This window comes from Podarcis gaigeae (assembly GCF_964106915.1).
Source record: "Podarcis gaigeae genome assembly, chromosome: 7".
In the NCBI taxonomy this organism is placed as follows: Eukaryota; Metazoa; Chordata; class Lepidosauria; order Squamata; family Lacertidae; genus Podarcis; species Podarcis gaigeae.
In genome coordinates, this window is record NC_139683.1 from 59,973,452 (window position 1) to 59,989,584 (window position 16,133).

General features: G+C 38.1%; 2 protein-coding genes across 3 annotated transcripts in view; one reads left to right on the forward strand and one right to left on the reverse strand.

The window, feature by feature from the left end:
- The window catches only part of RNF144B (ring finger protein 144B), a 71,049-nt gene extending 70,425 nt beyond the window's left edge, over positions 1–624 (reverse strand). The window contains exon 1 of the mRNA XM_083747032.1: positions 482–624. The gene's annotated coding sequence lies outside the window, so the exon portion shown is untranslated. The remainder of the gene's footprint in view (positions 1–481) is intronic.
- On the forward strand, positions 482–15,791 carry DEK (DEK proto-oncogene). 2 transcript variants are annotated; one of them, XM_083747003.1, is made up of 11 exons: positions 482–622; positions 2,280–2,417; positions 3,920–4,021; positions 4,529–4,638; positions 6,631–6,725; positions 8,062–8,182; positions 9,680–9,865; positions 10,602–10,737; positions 11,584–11,732; positions 13,698–13,766; positions 14,147–15,791. In XM_083747003.1, the coding sequence occupies exons 2-11, from the start codon at positions 2,291–2,293 to the stop codon at positions 14,156–14,158; spliced, it is 1,107 nt and encodes a 368-aa protein (XP_083603129.1). In that variant the 5' UTR covers positions 482–622; positions 2,280–2,290; the 3' UTR covers positions 14,159–15,791. The 2 variants fall into 2 exon arrangements, with proteins under 2 accessions (XP_083603129.1, XP_083603130.1); XM_083747004.1 differs by lacking the exon at positions 482–622 and adding an exon at positions 744–1,248.
- Positions 15,792–16,133: the final 342 nt, after the last annotated feature.

A 16,133-nucleotide genomic window follows, 5' to 3' on the forward strand; every position in this document is an offset into this window, starting at 1 on the left:
GGCAGAAGAACCAGAGCTCTCATTGGGCTGCATTCTGGTCCCTTTCCCCTTCGGGAGTTGCAAATGCGCTTTCGTCTTGCGGCCACTTAAAAAAAAAAAAAACCATTCGGACGGGCCCCCCAACCATAGCAGCAAGCATGCTCGAGGGCGCCACCATGGCAACTTCCGAACCGCCTCCGCCCCCAGTTGCACGCATGCGCCGTGGAGCTTCCCCACCCCAACACAAAACCTCCCTTTCACCCAGTTCGCGGCGCGAGGCCTTTCCTTTCTGCCCGTCACTTTCTCAAAACCCCGCCTCACACGCCAGACGTCCCGAGCGCCGATTGGCCAGCGATTTCCCGCTTCCTTCTTCCCCTTTGACAACCCGCCATTTTGAAACGTTGTTGATTTTTATTTTTTTTTCCTGGGGAAGAGTGAGCAACAGCCTCACGTCTGGTCCCGCCCCCCTCCTTAAGTCTCTACCAGCCGCTGCTCTTGTTACCTGAGGGGCGGTGTGTGTTTTTTTTCCTTTTATCTTTTCTCTCTCTCTTTTTTAAGAAATACCGTGGCTGTCCGCCATCGCTGCTGCTGCTGCTGCTGACACTTTCTCAGAAGTGCCCCGAGGTGCTCGTCTCGCGACGAGGTGGGTGTTCCGTTGCTCCCGGGATAACGGTCGAAGGCGAGGTCCTAACGGCCTGGGTGGCGGTTTCGAACGCCCAGGAAGCGACGTTTGCCGCGGGCAGCCCGCTCTGTGGAAACGGTTAAGGCGGCAGGGAGCCTCCTTGCTCGGAGCCTGACAGGATTTCTGTTCCGCCCGGCCTTGAGCGTTTCCCGCCGGAGTCCTCTCGCCTGACATTCTTGCCCTAACCGTTTACTTATAGTGAGGGGCAGATTGAACACGGAGGGGGAGGGGAGGGATGAGGGCTACCTCTCTTTCTCTGTCTTCTTCTGCCTCGGTCCCGAAAACCCCGGAGCTTATCAGTGCTTAAGGAAGAGATGGTTGGAGCATGGAGTCACGTTTGTTTTGCCAGCGGGATTCTTTCAAAATGTTCCGTTTTGCTCGGAGTTTTTGTCGTGCTAAAGCAAAAGCCAACGGAAACATTCCCCCAACAAAAACAATCCTTATTCCAAAAACGTCACTGCTTTAGTTTGTTTTAGGAAGAAGAAAGTACAGCAGTCCTAGAAAAACCATCATGAGTTTGAATGGATTAGAGCCCACCTGTTCGGGTGCATAAAGTGACTTCCGTGTGCTGATGTTTTTTTATAGGTGTATGTAAAAGTTTAAATAGAAACTTCACATAATGGGGTGAAAAACAGTACAGTTACTGTCTGCTGCATGTTTTGTTTTGACCTCTGGGTGGGCTTCAAATATTTTTGGGTGAAGTGGGGATATGATCCAAGTTAGTGTTGGTGCATGGAAACATAAGACAGTTGTCATTCTACTACATACCTTATTTATGGGGCATCAAATTATGCCAGCACCACACACTATTAACATAATGTGTGATCGTGTAGGATAGCAGATTTCCAAGTTGTTTGGATTGATAACCTCCTTCCTTTTGTGAAATCTTGTTAAAAAGACATGCCTTGTTCTGTTTAAGTCACTTGGGACCTTTATAACTAGGAATCCATGTTGAAACCCAAAGCTCAAAATAATTTATGCAAAGTGTATACAGTTTATTTTGCAAGCACATGTTCAGCTTGCATGCTTTAGTCAGTGTCCAATATTTGCATACTTCTGTACTTGGCCCCCAGAACTATTTCACTGGATTACAGGTAGTAAGTGTGGGTGTAAAAGCGTGCAAAGACCATGAGGAATAAGTAGCCATACAGATCACAGGAACTTGACTCTTTCCTTCTTCAGATCCTGCCTGTATTTTTATGTCATTAAAACTAGTTTTTAGAAAGTTTCTTTTTAACAAAGGAGGCTATAGCTAGATTTGTGTAAAATTGCAGAGGATTAAACACTGTTATGTATAATCAGTTGTATGGGGGGAAATTCCTTCTCAGAAGAAGCAGTTGCTTACTCCCAACTTCCATAAATGTTTTTTTCATTTGTCCTTCAGCCCTAGCTTTTACTTTGCGGCATATTTATTAGCCATATGTTGTATCTGATACATAAGGCAGTTGATGTAAATGTATGTAAAACAGTCACACAACTGTTAATAATGTGGTATATGAGAACTTGCTGTTAAGGAGAATTCCTTTCAGTGTTCAAGAATGATGGAAGGGCACACAGTCAAATGTTATTTTATATCAAAGTCATATTGACATTATATTTCCCCTGTGTTTTCATGCAGAAGAACCAACCATGTCATCTGTAACTGAAAAAGATGGTTCACTGTCTGCTGAACAAACAGAAGAAAGAGAACCGGAAACTGAGGACAAAGTTGAAGATAGTGAAGAAGAGGAGGAGGATGAGGAGGAGGAGGAAAAAGGTAGAAAAACGCTAATGTGAAGGAACACTAGAACTTGCACTAAGCTAAATATTTAGGTCAAGATAAAAAAGCCTGTATGTGCAGCAGGGCATTTTAGAAAGCTCTCCAGATATAGTCCCTTGCCCCCATCCAAGCAAAAACACTCTAGAATGGAGTCCAACATAATGTGAAGAGCTGCGGCTGGAAAGAAAAGGCACTTTCCCCTCAATGTCCAGTATCAGATGGCACTGGAGATGAAACATTTTTACGGATGCATTTATGGAAAATTAGTTAAAAACAATCTTTGAGTATTCTGTAAAATTATATGCGCACTCAGTTTTTAATAATGATAATAAAAAATGATAGCTCTTCTAACTGAGATCAAACTGTAACCTTCTGAGAAGATGTTTGGGTTGCTTTTTCTCTAGTAATTTAGAGCATTAATAAGTTATGGGCAGCTCTGCAGAGAGTACAGATGTGCTTGGGGCTCAGAAAAAGGTAGGAGAGCCAAGAAGTACAAGTAGGATAAAGTGGACAGTTTGGTATAGGTGATGGAGAATGAGCACTTCTTCACCTTGCTCTTATTTTTATATAGGAACAGCCATCTGTTTATATAAACTTTATGTTGCATGTGAGTAAGGTTTTAAACGCACCTAGGTTACATGTTTTGTTTATTTACTTGTATATTAGGCAAAATGGTGAGTTTTGTATTTGGAAATCAATAATCTGGTTTGATAGTCATTTTACAGTCTTTATACGTATATATTACTGGATTGTAAGCTTTAGATAATTAAGAGTTTAAATAGTTCTGTGTATAAATAAAGGTGACCTGGGCTGTTTCTCTTCCTCATTGTGTTTTGCATTATTCCAGTTCTGGTGGTTACTTCCTTTGTTTCAGGGTTCAGATATTGAAAAGTATGATGAGTGGCTTGCTGATACTATTCCTATCTAGTTTCTCAATTTTAATTAGAATCTGTGTAGACATGTTTGTTCATAGAGGGACTAGTTTTTTGAGGTCAATACGTATTTTATTAACATATACTTTCTGTGGGAACTAGCAAATATTTCTTGTTAGTTGGAGAATGAGGAATGAAGTAGTGTCAGTCAGGTGTGTATGTAAAGTCTCCTTTCCAGAGCCAAGCTTGAACACTTGTTCATAAGTTGCCATTACAATGCTTCTCAGTTACAATCCTTCACAGTGCTTGGGGGAGGTTGTGTTTTCTTACGTGACTAGAGAAGGGCTGTTGTAGATTTATTTTAACAAGTAAAATAAGTACAACATTTAGTGAACCTTTAGAAATATTCCAGCCTGGAATTCCGGTTTCAGAGTAAAAATTGCCACAGGTGTGGTGGCAGATCTGTAGATCTCCATGGCAGATCTGTAGTCCAACCCTAATTTGCTACAGTTTTGGGTGTTCCCAGAATGTTTCTTAGAATATTAAATATGTACTTTTGATCTATAGGTCTGTTTTTTCTATATGGTAACTGTGTTTCAAAATTTTATATATAATTGTCTATTTCAGAAAAGAGTCTCATTGTTGAAGGAAAAAGAGAGAAGAAAAAAGTAGAAAGATTGACCATGCAAGTTTCTTCATTACAGAAAGAACCTTTTACAATTACACCAGGCAAGTTATTTTTTGCATACTGTATATTGAGTTATCTTTACATGTTTTTAAGTAGCAAGTACTTAGAACTCATCTTCTTCCAAATAATTCCAAAAAAATAAAAATAATACCAATCTTATTATTTATATGCCTCCCATCTGATTGGGTTGCATTGGAGCCATTATATCAAAATGTTGAAATTATTGTCTAAATTTAATTCAACACTTGACTGCCTTTCAAGCAGAAACATGTTAGGTAATCTTAAGGAGGACCCATACAATTAAAAAAAAAAAATCCACAGCCCCTCTCAAAAAATTATACAATACCAATCATTTAAATATATATGACTGATAACTATAACCACCTCATAAGTGTAATCTAGTAACTATTAGTAAGCATTAATGTTGTTAAATAGTAACTATTAAATGTTGTTAAATAGTAACTATTAAATGTTGTTAAATAGTAACTATTAATAGTAACTATTAGTAAGCATTAATGTTGTTAAATGTAATACATTTTCCCTTTCAGGAAAGGGACAAAAACTTTGTGAAATTGAAAGAATACAGTACTTTTTAAGCAAGAAGAAAACAGATGAACTTCGAAATCTGCACAAACTTCTATACAACAGACCAGGCACAGTAAGCTTAGAAAACACTATCAAATTTGTTTTGAAAATGTCATGAAATATAGAATGGCCTTGTTTCTGAAGGCTGAGACTCTTTGAAGTCCTAAGATGTAAATAAATTCCATTTAAATCAGTGGAGTGGGCTTTCCAATAGCTGGTTTGTATGTGAAAACTACATTTCCAGGCCTTACTTGTGCTTCCTGGAATTATTAATTATATTATCTTTTTTCATTGAGCTTTTGACCCTATACAAAGGGTATTTGAAGCTCCCATCTGTTCAAAAACAATTTGCCATGTGGTTGTTACAGTGGAAATAAAGTGAATCCAAATAGCTCTTTGCCTTACAAAGCTAGATGTAGTCATTTGGATCTTATCCAGTTGACTTTGGAATGGAGTCTTTATACTTTAATTTGTCCACCACCCCCTATTTGAATATTCATTTTTTTCTCAATAAACCTGAGATTCATAAATGTAGAGTCTGCTGGTGCTAGAAGTTACTGGCACAATCCTGTCTTTGCTCAGGGTCTTAAGCCTGTTTTTGATTCTCACATTCCATCCTTGTTTTGTTTGAAATTGCTGCTAAAACAAGTGGCCCTGTAACAAAATACTGCATTGTGTAGTGCTCCTGTTCAGGGTTGCAGCCACATCACTTTCCAGGAAACTCCATTCTATTCTCCCTCAGATTTGCATTCTTCTTCCACCACCACACCTCCCAGTGGTCAGCATTCTATGGTTACTGGGTTGTTTTGGAGTCTGCTTTTGCGCGTGCGCGCGCACACACACACACACACGTTTGCATGTAGACCTTGGTTTTCCCAAGCCTGCTGATACCTCCCTCTTGGGCATTAATGATACCATTTTGACTACATTAAAATCTACAAGAAGAATTATTTCGCTAAGGGCTTTATCCAGCACTGCACATGTGGACTTCTGCTTCCACAAGGACACTTGAGCTTCCTTCCCTCCTGCACCCCCCTAAAATCTGCTCTGGGTTGTCCTCCAACCCTCTGGAGCAGATTTTAAGGTCATGCAGGGGGAGAGAAGAAATTGAACTTGTTGAAATCAAGTTTGTTCTGCTCATGCATAGGAAATAATAGGCCTTCTAATATACTTTGTCTATTACTATTCTAACATTTTTATTTGTAAAATGCTTAAGCTTATCTTGGTTATGAAGAGCAAAATTGCTTTATGAACTGCTTTTTAGATACTTTAATTACCTGTATAATTTGTCAATTGAATCCAAATCTATCTATATAGAAAACAGCTTCTATACAACATATTCCATACAAACTTACCAATATTTCAGTACATATTATTACTTAGTGTTTTTTTAAAAAATAATAATAATAGTGTACCTTTTGTTTCTCATGAATGTGATTATTTGCAGCATGTAGCAGCTTGCTGTCTTACAGAAATTGAGGGAGGTTCTTCCTGAAAAATTCCTTATCAAATAAGGGTACATGAGCTATTTTAACATTTGCTCTTATTTATTTCATACATAATTAGGTAGTTATATTCAAAGGTGAGCAAAAATTTATGTGCTAATCTTGTAGCCTTGTTTATAGGCTACAAATTTGCAGTGCTCCTTCAGCAGCAACTTAATGTTCACTGTGCTATCTGGCTGAGCACCCTTTCCAGCTTTACCTTTTAATTGATTCCATAATTACCATGTGTCAGATAATCACAACTGCCTCAACAATGCAGGGTCACTTTCCTCTCTTTCCTTACTGTACTGCATTGTGGTCTTCAAAGATAGGACAGTGTTGCCTAGGTAACTGGAAGACTCTTCTGAAAAATGGTGATCATTGCTGCTGCAAATAGTCAGAGAAGCAACACATTTGACGGTAGACTCAGTTTGTTTTTGGGAAATGTTGCATCCTGTTTCCCTTGAATTTTCTGTTGATGAAAACTTGTTCTATGCCCTAGTTGAACTGCTTTGGATCAAGACCTGCCTGGTATAATGCAAATACCGCTCTAAAATGCATGTTATTGTGTTCTGTTTTAGGTTGCTTCATTAAAGAAGAATGTGGGCCAGTTCAGTGGCTTTCCATTTGAAAAAGGAAGTGACCAATATAAGAAAAAGGAAGAGATGTTGAAAAAGTAACATTTTAAAACTTTTTAGTATGATCAAGTTTCATTATTTATGTTAATACATGCATTTTAAATCTTGAGCAGAGCAACTGCTTCAAGCCCTGTTTTCTATCCCTGCACATTTCAGTTAGTAACTTCAGTGTATAAGTATTCTATTTCAAACCATATCCATAAACATTACTGAAGGATAGTTTTATATTACACATGTGAACATTTTATGTCTAAAATGAATGGGTTTACTGGTGCTGAATTGTTTCTAATTAGCTACTTAGTTGAAGATACAAGTGAGTATCTTGTTCAATAAAATATTGCTATTTTCATGCACAAACTTGAGGTATGGTCTTGTGAAATTTAAGCACATAAATATTGGTGATTTTTCTAATAGTTGAGTTACACATACTTAATTTTCCCCCTTGAAATGAAAAGCACTTAAACGTGCATACCTTTGGCTAAATTTTGCCCCCAACATTTAATTCAAACTTAAAATTCTCTGCCACCTTAATATTTGTGCAGTACTTTTGTAGAACTTAAATTTATCCAAAATAAATTTGCAGTTATAAACAGTATACAAGGAATACTGTATTTTGTGATGTGTTTAAAGATATTCAGAATCTGTGATTGCACATGTAGCAATGTCTTTTTCCTCCTGGCACTTGGTATTTCCAGTTTCCATTATAGTGCAATTTCCAGCACTTCCCTCTATGGAGAGGGCATAAGCTGCTACCAGTGTACTTAGGCTGACTTGTGGTAAAGATGGCAACCCATAGAAGCTGCCCTTCTTTCCATTATCACGCAGACTCTTCTAGACAATGGTGGTATAATCATGTTGGTAAATAGGGGTTGGCTGTAACTTCTGTAGGGTGAATTTTATTCCTGAGGGCTGCACAGGTTTCTCAGTTGTTGCACCATTGATCTTTGCGTAAACTATAAAAGCTATACTGTGGCTTCTTTCTACTGACAAAAATTTGAGAAGGTGTTTAAATAAATGAATCCCTATACCCTTTGAACTCTATCTTTGAATTCTGTCCTTAGCTGTAAAATATTCCCTACCTGCCTGGTTGGTATTTCTAGTTTTATTATAAGTACTGTCTTTATAAGACGGGACATGCAATCATTGAAGAAATATTGTCAAAATGTCAATTGCATTTCTGTGGTTTGTTTAATTTTTGTGAGTTGCCTTGAGTTTTGAAAAAATCAAAAAGTGGAGTATAAATAATAAATTCATCAATTGTATGCTTGTAAGATATATTTGAAAGCGCAGGTAGTCAACTAAACTATCTCTTTGCTCCTGTGTATTAAGATCAACTTTTATCAGCTATGTTTAATAAAGGGTATTTCTCTCTAGGTACAGAAACGCAATGCTGAAAAGTATATGTGAAGTTCTTGATTTGGAAAGATCAGGAGTTAATAGTGAACTGGTAGCCAGAATCCTAAACTTCTTAATGCATCCAAAACCTTCAGGCAAGGTAAGACAAGAAATAATAATGAATCTATATTTAAATCACATTTATCATCTTTGTGGTGATCATGCTTTTTATGTAGAGTTGCTATTGCTGTCCCACGTCAAACAGTTGAGTTTTGTGTGGCTTGCCCCACCAAAAAAATCGCATGTATGCTTTGCTTGATTCATATATGCTCTTGAAGATGTAAGTAACATGACTGCAATTCTATTAAGCCACTAGTGAACATCTTATTAGGTTCTTTATTATATATTATATGTTGTTCTTGTGGAAAATAAGAGAGATGGAAGAAGGCAGTCAAATAGAACAAAGGCAGAGCTCAAGGGGGAAATGAACAGTAGCATTCTCCTTACAAGGAGTACTACAAGATCACTAGGTTTTGATTGCACGTTCGTATCTCTTCTGAGGTTCTTTATACAGAGACCATGCCTAGCAGCTATTAAACATTTGTTACAGCTGAGGCCCTTTTAAAAACAAATATGCAGTTTCTATTGAACGGTGTATATGAAAACACAAGTTTTCTTCCACGAGTTTTGAGAATGAGGCATTCAACCTGGAGTAAAAAGCTCAATAACAAATTATGTTCTCATTGCCTTACAGTATTAGGCAATATTACCTAACAATTTATTAAAAATGGAAAAGCGATGTCTCTGAATTTTGTGTTTCTGCTTCTCTGGAAAAGACAGACACCACCAGTCAGTGAGGCTGGCATCTGAAAACAAACAAAGAAAAAGATGTCTTTATTTATAGCACTGCCAGGAATACTGTAATAAGACTCTTCAAATGGGGAGTGAAATCCTTCCTGAGCTTGTCACTGCTTTCCAGAATTTTCCTCTGGAACCACATTTGTGGAAGGTATCACCCATATATTTGGCATCAAACATGGCTCCTGACATGGGAAACAAAAACTCAATGGCAACATTGCACTTGCCAGTCTTCCATATTCAAGCTGCTGATAGCTAAAATAATAAGTGGAATCTGCAAGAAAACATTGGAAGTGCTGTTGTGCAATTCCATTCCCCCTCATTGGGCTATTTTGGGAGGATGTTCCCCTACTAAAGATCTTAAAATGAAGGATGGTATATAAATAAACAACTTTAACCCCCTCCCAATAAAAAACTCAACAACTTTTGTGGCAACTCTAACTTATGCAAACTTTGGAGTCCCTCCAGATCTGCTAGTTCCTCCATCTTCTACAGGTATGATACTGTTTTGGCTACATAAGAAATGGAACTCACAGTATGACCATCTTAAATAGAGGAAATGCCTTCAATTGAATAATTATCCTTAAATAATACATGTATGTAATGTCTATAACTTCATTCTAAAAGAAAACTGTAATCTCATGGTACCTTTTCAAAATGACCATAGTGAAGGATAACACTTTGAAGGTGGTTAAGGTCTAGGCAATTACTTATCCCCCATAGAGTCTTATAAATAAATAGAGAGTTTTAAAACTATTTTGTTGTTGTTTGAATTGCCTCAATTTTCAATATTTAATAGCCATTGCCAAAATCTAAGAAAACACCTAACAAAAGTGGGAAAAAGGAACGCAGTAGCTCTGGAACGGCACGGAAAGGCAAGCGCACTAAATGTCCTGAGATCCTGTCAGATGAATCCAGTAGTGAGGAAGATGAAAAGAAAGAGAAAGAAGAATCATCTGAAGAAGATAAAGAAAGTGAAGAGGAGGTAGGACCTATTTGCAAACTATCCATGTTGAAGGCCAGCTACAGTAGGCTCTCTGATTTGCTTAAAGGGCATTGAGCTGGAGATGATAGGATTATAGAGAAAAATATTTTCATTCCATAGACCTATTGACTTTTAAGTTATTTGCTTAGTGGTCAACAGACTTAAACTTGAAAGTAGTGACTAGATGCTGATAAAGTACAAAGAATTGTTTGCTAGAGGTGTGGATAGGAATGTACCACAGGTTCATTGTTCTTCGCATAATTACTTGTTATTTTAGGGACAAAAATGCTTGGTGCTCACCTCAAACAAAGGTACAGTTCTCAACAGAACTAGCTAACGCCTTTCAGCCTCACACCTTCATCATCCATTGCAACCTTACAGTGACAGCATACTAGCAATGGGACACTGTCACTATCTGCTGATGGCTTTCTTTGGGGGGGGGGGTGAAAAAAAAAATGGTTAGCAGGCCAAACTTAGCCAGTTCACCACCTTCACTATATAATGCAAGGTAACTTTTTGTATCCCTGCAAAAGCAGAAAGGCATGTTCTCTTAAAATGCAGGGGCATTATTAGACCTAGAGAGAAATAATGCAGTTACAAATAGCTTGCATGTGTATTTTGGCTTTGTTGCAAAGAGTGCTTTCTAGCAATAAACTATGCTTTAGCAAGAAGCTTCATAGTGTTAGGAGTAGTTTATATTGTAATAGACTTTGATGCTCTCTTTATCACACCACAGCCACCTAAAAAGTCATCCAAAAAAGAAAAACCCAAGCAAAAGACAGCTGTGAAAAGCAAAAAGGGCACAAAGAATGCTTACGTCAAGAAAGCAGATAGCAGCACAACCAAGAAGAATCAGAACAATTCCAAAAAAGGTGAACCTATCTTTCTGGGGTCCTGCAAGCAGACAGGGACAAGAACAGAAGAGTATATACAAATACAATTATACATACTTACATAAAGTGGGGGGGGCATAAAGATGGATGCTTTGTAACAAAGACAGAAAAGTGAATGGAAGAATGTTTGACAGCATGGCATTGTGGTAGAATGTTGGGAGGAGTGAGAGCAAGCGGCAGGTGAAGAGCGTCGGTTGAGAACAACAGTTTAAAAAGAGTGGCTGAAGAGACGAAATGAGAGGAAAGAAATGGTTGGAGTTAGCATGGCTTTTAAGGAGAAGAGAGTTTTGTTAAGATAGGGCATTAGAACTGAGCGTTCTATATTAAGCGGCTGCTTTTTCTAGGTATGTTAAGGTTAATATACATCACCTTTCATACCTTGTGTGCATGCACTTAATCATAGAAAGCCTGGACTCAGTAGAGTAGCTAAGTGACTGATGTGGTGATCTCCCTGGAACATGGCTTTGTAGGGACCCCAGGGAGGAGGTAGTTGGCAGCAATGGTGAAATGGCCAATGGTTTTAAGGGAGCAGGAGACCTTTAGTGGTAATTAGGTAGAGTTGGGGGATCAAAGGTAACAAATAGGGGATATGCTGGCATATGTGAGCAGAGAGAAGGGAAACCACAACCCCATAAATAGTTTTTGAAACTTCTCTCCATTTCCAAAGAAGCTTGCTAGCTGGTCTTGGCAGCTGTCATTTGAAAAGCCTGAGTTCAAAAGTGCTTGAACACAACTAAGTCATTCAGTTTTTTGGTCCAGGTGAAAATGTTTAATTGGAAAGAAATCATTATCCACATTTTAATTGAAAAACATCTTTACATTTAGAAAGTGAGTCAGAGGATAGTTCGGATGATGAGCCTTTAATTAAAAAGTTGAAAAAGCCACCTACAGATGAAGAGCTGAAAGAAACAGTGAAGAAGCTTCTGGCCAATGCAAACCTAGAGGAAGTTACAATGAAACAAATTTGTAAAGAGGTACAGATTTATGACATTAGTTTTCCACTTTCGTTGTTTTGCTTGCAGTTTACAGCAGTAATGTGGGTTTTTCTGGAAAGTTTTCCTTTGCAAATTAGGGAAATTTGGAAAACTCCCTGTGGCCCTAAAAGCAGGAATGAGGAACCTTTTTCAGCATAAGGGCCATATTCCGAGTGGGGAACCTTCTGGGGGCCACTTGCCAGCGGTGGATGGTGCAATAGATGTAATTTTATATTTGTACAAAAGTATAGGGTACAGTCTGTCCAAAGAAAATTCAAAGGTTTCTGCTCATATATCTTGATCCAGGCAAGCAAGGGACATTATAACATTTCAAGGACACATTCAAAAAAACTGGAGGAAGATGTGGTCTGGGGAGAGTAAATTGGAGATACCTGGGGAGTGATCTCATTTGCCATGTTAGTTTTCCTTGTACAGTGGTACCTCGGGTTACAGACGCTTCAGGTTACAGACTCCGCTAACCCAGAAATGGTACCTCGGGTTAAGAACTTTGCTTCAGGATGAGAACAGAAATCGTGTGGCAGTGGCACAGCGGCAGCAGGAGACCCCATTAGCTAAAGTGGTGCTTCAGGTTAAGAACAGTTTCAGGTTAAAAACGGACCTCCAGAACGAATTAAGTTCTTAACCCGAGGTACCACTGTACTGCATTTTATATAGACACGAATCTGCCAACCTTGCCTAATGTTGATTTGCAGTTGGTATCCATTAATTGCTACTTTCACATTGTTAATTATCTGAAGAAAGATGAAGCGGTGAAGATTTGTCTCCCCCCCATCACTGGTTTGCAGTTAGAAACCTTTAGAGTCAAATGTAAAAATGCATGCACATTTCATAAATTATTATGCTTTCTTGTTGGTGCAGGAAGAAACAAGTGAACTCAGTTTATGCTGTCTGTTTTCCTAGGGGGCAGTCATAATCCCATTATCTCAGTATGGTATAATTATACTAAACGTAGTAAAATATATTTAGGTTAACCCCTGAAAGATAACTAGCATAGGTCCCATGTCACCCCCTAGTTTCTCCAGAGCCTGCTTTGCCTCCAAGGGCTCAGGGCAGGGCAATAAACAATCCCTATTCTGTCCTTGCAAAAAAAACTGTGAAGGTTAGACTGAAAAACTGTGAGTGATCTAAGGGTTCTTCAAGGTGGATCAGAGAACTGACTCTGGGTCTTCTCAGTCCTAATTTTGACACAAAAGCGTCTATTTGGATATTATATCTACCTTTTATACCTCCCTTGCAATATCAAAAGTAAAGGGAGATGCTTCAATTTAATAAACAAGCAATCTCTCCATTCTGGTACTCACATTTAAATTGCAAAAGTTATACAGTGGTACCTCAGGTTAAGTACTTAATTTGTTCTGAAGGTGTGTTCTTAACCTGAAACTGTTCTTAACCTGAAGCACCACTTTAGCTAATGGGGGCCTCCTGCTGCTGCCGCGCCGCCGGAGCCCGATTTCTGTTCTTTTCCTGAAGCAAAGTTCTTAACCTGAAGCACTATTTCTGGGTTAGCGGAGTGTGTAACCTGAAGCGTGTGTAACCTGAAGCGTATGTAACCCGAAGTACCACTGTATTAGACACTTCTACATGCATGGTGAGAGTCAGGTTAGAGAATAGAAATATTTGCAAGTAAGTATAAGTCTTTATGTTACGTTGGAAAAGTGGAGTGGAGTCAGACATGACATATAAAGGATATGGTTAGCTATGCTTTGAATATTTGACTTCTGTGGTGCAAACTGGGGGAGGGAACAATTTTAATGAGGCTTTAAAAAGCAGCCTCCCCAAATGCAGTAGTCCCAATCCAGGTTCTTACCTTTCATGCCTGCTCTTAATGTATTTTAAAAACTAATGAGATACTGTTTGTGGTACAACCAGTTTGACCCTTAGTCATTGGGAGAATGTTTGGAATGTACTATTTGACTTACCTTTGTGTTAAATTGGTTGTTACAGGTGTATGAAAGCTATCCCAGTTATGACTTGTCTGACAGAAAAGTCTTCATCAAAAAGACTGTGAAAGAGGTAAATACTTGATCAATGAAATATCATGTGATGATCCAAATATTAAAAGCTGCTCTTTAAATTTGGAAATGTTGGGTACCTAGGAAGATCTCAGTTCCTGAAATTCCACCGAAAGTTTACTCATTTATTATGCTTAGTTTCAAGTCAATAAATTTAAAGTAACTTTAAGATAGTCCTCCTTATCTAACATTTCACAGTGTACCCTTAAAGGCCTGTAGTCCATCCTTAGCCATATTTACTTGGAAGTAAGTCCCATCAATTCCTCTGGTACTTCCTTCCAAGCAAGCTGTTAGAATGGCAGCCCTAGCAATGTGTTTGTGGGAAGTGGGATTTACAAAGTAGGTTAAAGATTAAAAGTACACAAACTCTTCTCTTTTTAGCTCATTTCATGATCTAATGGGAAGAAAACGAATGCTGCAGACTTGTTCCCGTGGATTTAAATATTTTACAAACACCAGCAAAACCTTTTTTCAATTTTTGTTTTGTTTCGCCCTTTTGGGTGGGCATAACATAGTATTTAGTCAGGGATGATTCTACTGGCTTAATGTTCTGAGTGTTAATGGAAATTACTTTAACTTTTAAAAATTGCATTTAATGCAGTTCTTAGGTTTTTGCATGGCCATCAATGTTCCCTGCTTTTACTTTGTACATCATGGAATTTCTTTGTACAAGCAGATTTAATATAGCTATTGTAGGTTTTAGTGCATTGTAATGTAGAGAATTTTTTAAAAATCAGTTGATACGAAAACTGTTGTATCTGTATGTACACATGCTAAGACTGTCAAATACTGCAGTATTGGGCATTACTTTTAATTTGAATACATACCATTCATTCAGGAAGAAGTCACATGTCCTGATCATGAATGCTCTATGTTATACTATCCTGCATGTGTAAGATATCTGAGAATTGTGAAAAGCATAGTAACTTGCAAATTGTTATTTTTGTACTTTTAAAAGCGTTCTGTTTGTATATATATGCTTAAAAACAGGTTGTCGGGTTTTTTTAAAAAAATCAGTGTGTTTTAGAAGATTTATGACCAGTGTCAGTGTTCAGGAATGAGGCTGAAATTAATTAGGAAACAAGTTTAACTAGCATTTAAAAAGATGGTGTTTCTTGCCTTATAAGGGAATAATTGCACTCATATTTTTCAGTGTTTAACTTGCTAGAGTGGACTACAGCTAATTTTGTTCCAAAGGCATGATACCGTACACCAAAGGGTAACAAACCTCTACCCTGTTGGTCTTATTAGGTCCAGCAGGGGACTGCTTCCAAATTATGCCCACTTGCCCAGCCCCACACATAACTGATGTCAAGTGGGAGGCAGGTAAAGGTGTAGCCTTCACTTTGAAGTACATTTCCCAACAGTTCTATTGAGCCTACATACTGAAATAAATACATAGGAAAAACCAAAACAGCTTTGAGAATTGCAGTAAGTATAAGAATCTTCTCTGAAGGTATGTGAGCTAAGTTCATATGCAATTTTTGGTGTTCAGCTGTTCTAGAATCCCTATAAAATCAAGCTCCCTTATGGTAAGGAATAACTTAACGATCTTTGTGGTATCCACTGGACAGGTTTCCTGTGTCTGTATCCAAAATTAGGCTATATTGATAAATGAATAGGTGTTTAAATGTATTAATAGACACCTGCTGCTTTGATTCAGTGTAAGCTTTGAAATTTAAAACCTGTTTTGCAAACAATCGTTCATGAAGTTTTATTTAATGAAAAGTTTCATGAAACTTTTTGTTAATGTGCACACATGATCATGACTTAAAGCTCTCAATAAATGCCAAACAAGTATGTGTCATAATGTGAAATGTAACTAGCCCCCTCCATTACTGTATTGATTATAAGTTCTGCTAATGTATTGTTCAGGAGTCAGAAGTCACAGACCTATGTTCTGAAACTAGTCGGCAACTAGTAAGCTGATCAGTCTATCATTTTTACTGCTTTCTTTGCATGTGATCCTTTATATTAAGGCTGAGTGTAACTAAGTTTTGTATTCAATAAATGTCTTTAAGAAAAATGTATATTTTGATATTTTAATACATGTACAGTAAAAAAATGATACAGAAACAAAGGTGCCTGTTGTGTATCACCTTGCTTTATAAGATACAAGAGTATTCCAAACCCAAATGTTGAGGTGTAATCTGTGCTAGAGGTGTGAACACATCAAACCCTTACTTAACCTTGAGTAGATGTATGAAACAGGCAGTGACCGTTTTATGTGTGTCCGATTGATGCACAAACTCCCAGAAGTGGCAGATGAGCTGTGGCAATGGATGTGATTGCATGGTATTTAAGGCCCAGTGGGCCTGAAGTGATGCCCTGCTAGGCTGGGAACAAGTGTGGAAGGCAATTTCAGAAT